The following is a 10678-nucleotide window of genomic DNA, read 5'->3' as shown; positions in this document are numbered from 1 at the left end:
ATATATATTTTTTTTTTTAGAGATGGGTCTTGTTCTGTCATCCAGGCTGGAATGCAGTGGTGTGATCACAGCTCATTGTACTGCAGCTTTGAACTCCTGGGCTCAAGTGACCCTCCTGCCTCAGCCTCCCAAGTAGCTGAGTGCTTTTTTTTTTGCCTCCCTCCCTCCCTCCTTCCTTCCCACTCTGTTGCCCTGAGTAGAGTGCTGTGGTGTCAGCCTAGCTCACAGCAACCTCAAACTCTTGGGCTCAAGCGATCGTTCTGCCTCAGCCTCCCCAGTAGCTGGGATTACAGGCGCACACTACCATGCCCAGCTAATTTTTCTATTTTTTTAGTAGAGATGGGGTCTTGCTCTTCCTCGGGCTGGTCTCTAACTCATGAGCTCAAGCCATCCTCCTGCCTCAGCCTCCTTAGAGTGCTAGGATTACAAGCATGATCCACCGTACCTGACCACATTTTTTTTTCATTTTTGTAGAACCTCTTTTTTCCTTTTTCATTGACATATTAAACACAGAGGGCAAAGGAAGGGTTAAGGGGAAGTGGAAGTATTATCATCATTTTCTTTATGTCTTATTTCTGAAGAAATTCAGAGTTTGGAGCAGGGCCATAAAACAATACTCACTCTTTGCTAGGGATAAATTTATAATACTATTTTCTCCAAATAACTCAATGGTTACTTCCATTTAGATAAAGCAACTTATAAACAGAAAATAACTTTTAGTGTCTACCATACAAAGTCTAACTGTATTTGTTGAAACTGCATATGGATTAAAAGCCTCTGCTGTGTTCTGTTCAGTTATTGGGACTGTAACTACCTTTATTCCAAATGTTTTAGTGTACTAAGAGTTTTTGTCTAATTTAAAAATATTATGTCCTTAATCATTCATTAACATGGACTGATAGAGCCACCCTAAAATATTAACTGCTACACGTGGCTAATCCTAATGATCTACAAACATATTTCTTTAAGAGACAGGTCACCAAAGAGATGCAAGGTAAATGGATAATGCTTTGGAAAACGGATTTACCTCCAATCAGGAACAAGGAGTGTTTCTGAAAAGACCTCTATTTCCAGCAAACAACTTAAGGCAAATCTCTATAGTTCTGTGTATCCTCACAGCTGTGCCCACATTAATTTTGCTACTCCAAGTCAGAGTCGGATAAATAACTATTACCTGAATACAGGGAAGTAGATAACTAAGAAGAACTAAGAAGAAACACAGGCAAAAACCAGATATTAAATTTTTGATTCAAACTAATTTTGAGTTAACATGGCGTAGCACAAAGAACCTTGAACTAGGAGTTAGAAGTCATGAGTGTTAGTTTATTCTACCACTTGCTTATTTGTGTGCTTTTAAGCAAGTCATTTTGATTTTGAGCAAGTCATCTGATGGTCCTTTTCCTCTTCCTTACAATGGGGTTGAAAATACTTTTTTGTACTTCTTATTCCCCAAGCTTACTATGAGGGTCAAATGACATAGTATCTATGAAGTTATAAAGCCCTATGCAAATGTACAGTAATATATGCATCTATATGTATGTATGTGTTTACATATGTATGTGTATATTTTTGATACTTTCCAATATTAACCAAGTTTGACTAATATTTAATGGTATAATTCAATGAGCTACTGAACAGATTTTTTTTTTTTTTTTTTGAGACAGAGTCTCACTCTGTTGTCCTGGCTAGAGTGAGTGCCATGGCGTTAGCCTAGCTCACAGCAACCTCAAACTCCTGGGCTCAGGCGATCCTACTGCTTCAGCCTCCCAAGTAGCTGGGACTACAGGCATGCGCCACCATGCCTGGCTAATTTTTTCTATATAGTTTTAGTTGTCCAATTAATTTCTTTCTATTTTTAGTAAAGACGGGGTCTCGCTCTTGCTCAGGCTGGTCTCGAACTCCTGAGCTCAAATGATCCACCCGCCTCGGCCTCCCAGAGTGCTAGGATTACAGGCGTGAGCCACTGCGCCCAGCCTCAACAGATATTTTAAGACATTGTGGAGTAAAAGATGAGCAAGACGTAGTCTTTGACTTTTAGGAATTCACAGTTGAAAGAAGAGATATTAAAAACAAACAATAAGGCAACAATGGAATAAGTAAGGTAATAGAGATATATACCAAATGCCCAGTGAAGAAATAAACTAATCTTACCAGAGGGGAAAGGGACAGATGTCAGAAAGAAGATTATAATTAGGCTCAAGGAAAGAGGCTGAGTTGCTAGAATTTCATCCAGACACAGGGCTTCACAATAGAACACAAAGAATCACAAAAATCTCTGTTACAGCTGGCTCTCCCTTCAGTAATTAAAGCTAGTACTTAACCTCCTCAAACCTCTCTTACCATAAGTCTAAAAAGGGTTTAGGCAAGATGAACTCTTAAGTCCTTCCAGCTCTAAAATGACACAATACTCTGAGTGAAACTCTGGTCGTTGTATATATACACCAAGAAAGAGAACTGGAGAGTAAGAAAATATGCCAGAACTATTAAAAAAAGGAGTTCTCCCATTAACTACTTTTTCTTGGAATTAAAAGTCTAAGAATAATATTTATCTCTACCTGGAATAAACTCTAGCGCAGTGAAAAGTGGAAATTGGAATGATAGCAAGAAGGGGAGAAGCAAACAATACAGGAAGTAAAGCTCTCAGTTCACCAAAGACGCTGCTTAGACCAGTAAGGAAATAGGCAACAGATAGGAAGTTACAATGTTTACATTCCTATTTCCAAGAAAAACTTGGAATAAAACCATAATCAGACATTAAAATTTACACTTCCATAAAATGGTGTTGTTTGGGTTTTTGCCTGGGTAACCACTTTTTTTAAAAAAACCGATTTGTATAAAGAGGTCAGTTTAGGAATTATAAAAAAAGTACCAAAAACCTAAATATGTACAACTGGAATAAGTTCCAGGAATGGTATCAAGGGTGGATGCTATCAGGTAATCTAGTTCACCAAACATTTATTAAACTTTGTTTAACAGTGCTAGTTGTAAAACACACAGTCCCAGTACTCAAACGATTCACTGATCTATGTTAAGGCTGTAAATAAGCAAGTGTAGTAACTCTTACCCATCAATGATATTTTCAGGTGGGTGTTTTTCATCACTTGATGTAGCTAAAATCACTTCGGACCCTTCAGAGCTCAAACAGAGATCAACTTTTCTCATCTTAAACTGTTTAACCTGCAAATAAAAAAATAACAAATAACAAAAAAGCAACTTCTTGATTCTCTTATCTGAGGAAAGGGAAACAGAAGGAAAAGCCTGTTGCCTAGCACACAGTTTCACACCCAAGCTATTTAACAAGTGGGAGGGACTCTAACATGTTCATTTACATAAGTAAACTTCTGACCTTTCCCAGGGACAATATGTAAGGCATGACTATATTTCCACTACTCTGCTCCAGAAAATAAGTCCCTGAATACCCTAACCAACATCATTTTTTCTGCTTCTAAAATTAAAAGCCCTCCATAATTATATGAAAACAGCTAACAAGCTAGGGTGACATGAATTAGTGGGTAAATTTTAAAAAGTTATTTGTAGTTATATTTCTTGAAATTTAAAAAAATCTGGAAGATATGAACAGATATTTTGTGACTGTTTATCTGTACACTTATCAACTGAAGTGACAAACAATATTATTACTTACATCTTAAAAGATACACTATCATTAATTTTTGAGCAGAAACTTGAAATTAGAGAAAAGATAACATTTTATTTATTTTAAAATTCTAAATCAGTCACTTGGCTCATGGACTTAAACACACTTCTGTTGCAAGGTTGTATTTTAATTAAAAGGATCCTGAAAAAAAATTGTTGAGCTCTACAATGGAGCCCGGAAGGAAGACAGAAGGAGGAGAGAAGATTCTATCAGACCTCACCCTCCTACTTGATCTAGTGGTGACAGGCCACAGACCAATATTCAGATGCAAAGTGACTTCCAAAGGTTTATGGACAAAGAGTTAAAGGACAAAGAGTGTTTGAAAAAGGGAGGAAGGCTTCCAATGGCACACAACACCCAATACCGTCATGCCCTAGCCCCACTCTAATTTTTTTTTTTAATGAAACCATTTCAAATAAACAAGCAAACAAAAAAGTACAAAGAATATTGCACAAATTAACTAACTATGTGCTCAGATGCCCAGATGTAATAAATGTTAACATTTTGCCATATCTACTTTAGGTTGTTAGTTTTGTTTTTCTGTTTTTTTGTTTTAGAAATAAGTAATCTCTTACGGGTCCCATGCCCTTACTTGCCCAGAGGTAACAGCTATTTTGAAGTTGATGAATACCCCTCTTGAGTATTTTTAATTTTTTTAAAGAGATGGGGTCTCACTATGTGGCCCAGGCTGTTCTTGAACTCCTGACCTCAAGTGATCCTCCCACCTCAGCCTCCAAAGTAGATGAGATTATAGGTATGAACCACCACACTTGCTATGAGTATACTTTTATATTTTTACCATATGTTTCCAAAACAATATGACTACATATTGTTTTAAATTCTTTTAAAATTTAGATGATTCCATAGTATATATATATATATATCCTTTTGGTATTTGCGTTCTTCATTCAATATTATGTTTATAAGATTTTATCATGTTGATACATGTAAATCTACCTACTTTATTCAGTTTAATTGCTATGAGGTATTTCTCCATTTCCCTATTGATGGATATTTAGATCTGTTTCCAATTTTTCGCTATTATAAACAAATTTGCAATGCAAATATTTATGCATTATCCTTATGCATGTGGAAAAGTGTCCTCATGATAATAGACTCTCTCTACAGAAGTAAAATTGTAGAAACTTAGCTTTGAGTTACTAATTAATTTGCTCTCTAAATTACAACAAATCATATTACCATCAGCAGTGTATGAGAGTTTCCGCTTCCTCATATTCTCACCAACATGGCATTCTTAGACATTTTGGCTTTAGCCAAACTCAATAGTACCAATGGTATCTCAATAAGGTTTCAATTCGTATTTCCATGATTGCTAGTAAAGTTAAATACTGTTGCACATGTTTAAAAGCCATTCAGGCCTCTTCTTCTGTTATTTGCTTTTTCTAATCCTTTGCCTATTTTTCTATTGGATTGCCTTTTTATTAGTATTTTTTTGGTCCTTTTCTTTTTGATTTGTGGGAATTTTCAAAATAAAATATTCTAGATACAAATATTTTGTTCCATGTGTTTTAAGTATCTTCTCTCAGTCTGTGGCTTGATTTTTCTTTTAAACTTGGTTTGATTTATTGGTTGGGGTTGGGGTTTGTGTGTGTGCGCATGTGCGAGAGAGAGAGAGAGAGAGAGAGAGAGAGAGAGAGAGAGAGAGAGAGAGAGAGAGAGAGAGGGGGAGACAGAGAGACAGGGAGAGGGAGGGAGAGAGGGAGAGTCCTGCTCCTTTCCTTTATCGTTGTTGAACTATAACATACATATAGAATAAGGCACAAATCATAACAATATAGTACAATAAATTTTCACAAAGTAAACAAACCCAGGTAAAGAAATAGAGCACTTGAGAAGCCCTCCTCATGCCCCCTCCCAATTACCACCACCTCCTCCTTCCCAAAAGTAATCATGGGCCTTATTTCTAATGCTATAGATTAATTTTGCCTGAACTTCATATACATGGAATCTCACAGTCTACAGTATTCACATCTGGCTTCTTTCACTCGTCATTATGTTTGTGAGATTTATCAACGTTGTACATAGCAGAGTTGAAGTGCAACTAAGTACAACTACAACCTAGCTACCACTCAATTCAACTCCTGATAAGAAATCAGCCCCTAAGGGAAGCTTCGCAGGAAACTAGGTGCCAGCTGAAAAGCAAATAAAGATTTCTTTGGTCTCTGGTACTTAGATACCATAACCCTGATGAAGGAGGGAACTGATCTCATTCTCCATTATCTGAAACCAGAGGCAAACTAAAACTATTGAAAATTGCAACTTCGTCTGAACCCAGCACAATTCCTAGTTAGACTGAAGTGATCTGCCCCTTACCCTAGCTATCACACAAAGGAAATGGTGTGTTCTTTCTGGGAAAAAACATTGTACCTCGGTCTGTATTTTTTTAAAACACAAAGTTCAACAAATACAGTCACTAGAAACAGACTTATAGACGACTGAGGTGCTGGAATTAGCAGATATAAAGATAACTATTATAAATATGTTAGAGAATTTAGAGAAATAATGGAGAAAATGGCTGAACAGAGCATTTTAGCTGAGAAATGTAAACTCTAAAAAAGGACAAAATGGAAATTCTAGAAATGAAAAATACAATATCTAAAATTAAGAAATCATTAAATAGGTTTAAAATCAGACAGCACCCAGTGTAAGAAAGGATCGGTGAACTAAAAGGAGGATCAAGAGAAATGATCCAAAATGAAACAGAAGAAAAATTGAAAATAATAGAACAGAGCACTAGATACCTCTGAAACGATATCAAACTAGTCTGAAATACATGTAATTGAAGTCCCAGAAGGAGAAAAGAAAGTGAATAGTGCAGAAGACAAATATCAAGAGATATGGCTAACATTTTCCCAAAATCTATGAAAGATACAAATTCCCAGATGCGAAAAGCTCAGTGAACCCTTATTTGAATAAATACAAAGAAGGTAACACCTAGGCACAACTTAGTCAACTGCTGAAAGTTAAAGAGAAGAAATTAAAAGCAGAGCAAAAACCACATTACATTTAGGAGAACAAGAATTAAAACTGACTTCTAATCAGAAACAACGGAAGCTAAAAGACAATGGAATGATACCTTCAAAGTGCTGAAAGAAACACTATAGAATTCTACGGAGCAAAAATATCCTTCAAAAATAAGGACAAATCGAAGATATTTTCAGACATACAAAAGCTGACTATTTGTTACCAGTAGACCCACACTATAAAAAATGTTAAAGGAAGCTCTTCAGGCTGAAGTGAAATGATTCCAGGTTGAATCCTGGATCTGTGAGAAGGAGTGAAGAGCACTGGAAATGGTAAATATATTGTTAACACAGAAGAATATTCTTAAAATTTCTTTAAAAGACTATTGACTGCCTAAAGAAAAAAAAATAATAGCAATGAATGGTAAGGATTTAACAGATGTAGAAGTAATAAATACAGTAATAATGTAAAAGGCAAGTGCAGGGTAAATGAAACTTTACTTCTTAAAAAGTACTTTTATAAAGTTCTTACACTGAATAAAAAGTATTAATTCAAAGTAGACCAGGATGTTAAGAATGCATGTTGTAATGTTAGGATTAAGTAACCACTAAAAACCATAAAACAAAGAGGTATAGGAAGAAGGCCAATAGAGAACAAAGTGGAATACCATAAAATACTCGATAAATCTGAAAGAAGGCAGAAAAGGAGAAACAAAAGAATAAAGAAAATAGGACAAATAAAGAAAAATAAGACAAATAGAAAACAAACAGTAAGAACATATATTTAAGCACCAATACATTTAATTAAATGTTAAGCTAAACACTAGATTATCAGACTGAATGAAAAAAACCTAAATATGTTTTCAAGAGATGCATTCTAAATATAAAGACACAGACTCAAAGCAAAATGACAGAATAAGGTATAAGTCTTAATATCTGGCAAGGTAAATTTCCCTACTTAATTTTCAAAATTGGTTTGGTTCTATGCTTTGTACCTTGATTATTAGAAACAATTTTGGGCCGGGTGTAGTTGCTCATGCCTATAATCCCAGCACTTTGGGAGGCCAAGGTGGGAGGATCACTTGAGCCTAGGAGTTCAAGACTAGCCTGGGTAACATAGCAAGACCTGTCCCCACAAAAAAAATTTTTTTTAAATTAATCAGGTGTAGTGCTGTGTACCTGTAGTCCCAGCTACTGGGGAGGCTGAGGTGAGATGATTGCTTGAGCTGGAGTTTGAGGCTGCAGAAAGCTAGATCATTCTACTGTACTCCAGCCTGAGGGACAGGGGGAGACCCTATTTCTAAAAAATAAATAAATAAGTAAACAATTTTGTTAAGCTACATGTAAAAAAAAAACTTTGAGATATTGATTGCAATTAAATTGATAGATTAATTTGGAGAGAACTGACATGTTTATGACAATGAGTTTTCAAATCCACCAATCTGGCATATCTCTTCGTTTATGTAGGATTCCTTTTAAGTCCTTAAATTGTTTTATAGTTTTCTCCAAACATACCTTTACTTCTTTTGTTAGATTTAATCTTAGACATTTTATAGTTTCTATTGCTAATGTAAATGGGATTTAAAAAAAATAACATTTAAAAAAAATCTTATTCTGGACCATACAAGAAATATTTCTAACATTTCATCATTAAATGTCATGTTCATGGAAGGTTTTGTTAGATATTATTCATTGGGTGAGAGAAATTCCCTTCTCTTTCTTGTTTGTTGGGTTTTTTCCTTTTAAACATGAATAAACAAATTGAATTTTATCAAATGCACTTGAAACATTGGTTAAGATGACCATATAGATTTTTCTCCAAATTGTTAATGTGATCTGTTAAGGTTTTCTTATGTTATCATGTCCCCAGTTCCTGGCATAAACTCTATGTAGATGTCTAAGGTTTATTATTATTTTTATCCACAGTTAGATTCGGTTTGCTAATATTATATTTGGAATTTTTGCAAGTGAGATTGGCCTATAACTTTCCTTTGTCATTCAGTCCACGTCTGATTCTGGAATCAAGACTACTTCAAACATAAGAAGTTGGAGAGCTTCCCTTCTTTTTCTAGTTGGTGGAACAATTTGTGTAAGATAGGGATTATTTGATCCTGTAAGTGGTAAAGTGTTTGTGGGTAGATTTTTGACAATTTCAAATTCAATAGTTCTATTTAGGTTTTCAACAACTTCTTGAGTCACTTTTGATAATTTATATTAATTATTGATAATTTATATTTTATACAAATCTATTTCTTCTTAGTTTTTGTATTTATGAGCATAGAGTTCACTTTCTATTATAATTTAAAAATCTAGTATTGATAGTATTAAAAGTATGATAACATTGGTCAAGAAGACGTATAATCTAATTTTTAATTTAAATACAGATTAATAAACTTGGATGTTAGTTTTCAACAAAATTCTAAAATTATTAAAATAACATTAGTTTACAAGTTATACCAACCTATACATTTCTTTTGTTTGTTTGATGGCGTTCCTACCATTCAGGAACATGTTCTGAACATTTCAAAAAAGCTTCAGACAAAGTTTCTCAAGATATCCTGTGGACCAGATGGAGAAATGTAGGTTGGGTGACAGACAGTACTTTAGGTAGATATTTCTAACTCTTTTAATCGCTATACTCAAAGAATGATGATTAATGGAACACAATGAACTTATGGAAGACTTTTATCCTTATTTCATTCAACATTTTTACTAATTAAGGATTCAAGAAGTATGCAATTTTTTATTAAGGATGCAAATAGTATTAATTTTGCAGATGACAAAAAGTTCAGATGTTAGCTAATGGGCTAGATGACAGAATTAGCACTCAAAAAGAAATGAGCAAACTAGAAAGATGGGTTGCAATGAATAAGATATTTAATAACAGTAAAGGCCTACACTCAGACTTAAAAAAAAATCAATCATACAAGGATTGGTCTGATTAGGGGTTAGTCAGCAAACTACTGCCTGTGAGCTAAATCTAGCCTGCCACCTGTTTTGTATGGTCCACATGCTAAAAATGTTTTTTATACTTTAAAATATTTTTAAAAATAAAAATATTTTGTGACACATGAAATTTATATTTTAATGTCTGTGAATAAAGATTTTTTTAGACCATGGTCATGCTCATTCGTTTATATATTGTCTATGGCTGATTTTGCACTACAGTTGAGAGTTGAGTAGCTGTGACAGACTACAAGGCCCATAAAGCCTAAAATATTTACTGTTCACAAAAAATCTTCACAAAAAAAGTTTGCCAAGCCCTGGTCTAGAAGTATAAAACTTACAGGTTTGGTTGATTGCAAAGTCCACATAGGGCAATAGTGTACTGTACCAAAGGTAAAAGAATGCTATCTTAGATTATGTTGTTAAAAGAGTTAAGGAGGTACTACATTCAATCAAAATTTTTGAACGTCAACTAAGGCTCTTTTATTTAATTTTGGAGACAAGAGTCTCGCTCTGTAGCCAGGGCTAGCATACAGTGTCGTCATCATAGCTCACTGCAATGTCAAACTCCTGGGCTCACGTGATCCAACTGCCTCAGCCTCTCCAGTAGCTGGGACTACAGGCACATGCCACTACACCTGGCTATTTTTTTATGTTCTTTGTAGAGACTGGATCTCACTCTTGTTCAGGATGGTCTTAAACTCCTGACCTCCCAGAAGCAAATCTCCCAAGTTGGCCTCCCAGAGTGCTAGGATTACAGGTGGAAGCCACCAAGCTGGGGCAAACTAAGGCCCTTTTGAAGTAAGGGCCAGGCACTGTGCTAGTATTGCAAAGATAAATATAACATGTGACAAAGACTTGGTTCTTGCCTTCAAGCCCAGAGTCAAGAAAGATGGACAAGCATGCAACTAACAATGTAATATGCTATCTGCTAACATAGTGTGATGCACATCCAGAATACTGTGTTCAGTTCTGGGTAGCATATTTTAAGTAGGACATTGTCCGGCTTGTTATTGTTGAAAGGAGAGCAAATAGTTCATGATGATCTATACATTACATGGAGAAAGCTGAAAGATTAGGGGCTGCATTTCAA

At 35.1% G+C, this 10678-nt stretch overlaps 1 protein-coding gene across 1 annotated transcript in view; it reads right to left on the bottom strand.

Moving 5' to 3' along the window:
* HSPB11 (heat shock protein family B (small), member 11) overlaps positions 1–3162 on the bottom strand; it is an 18562-nt gene extending 15400 nt beyond the window's left edge. The window contains exon 1 of the mRNA XM_012639340.1: positions 3065–3162. Within this exon, the coding sequence (XP_012494794.1) occupies positions 3065–3162 (98 nt within the window). The remainder of the gene's footprint in view (positions 1–3064) is intronic.
* Between the last annotated feature and the right edge of the window lie 7516 nt (positions 3163–10678).

This window comes from Propithecus coquereli, unplaced genomic scaffold, assembly GCF_000956105.1.
Source record: "Propithecus coquereli isolate 6110/MARCELLA unplaced genomic scaffold, Pcoq_1.0 Scaffold14, whole genome shotgun sequence".
Classification (NCBI taxonomy): Eukaryota; Metazoa; Chordata; class Mammalia; order Primates; family Indriidae; genus Propithecus; species Propithecus coquereli.
The sequence above is the reverse complement of the archived record's forward strand: the minus strand, read 5'-3'. Positions and strand labels throughout refer to the sequence as shown.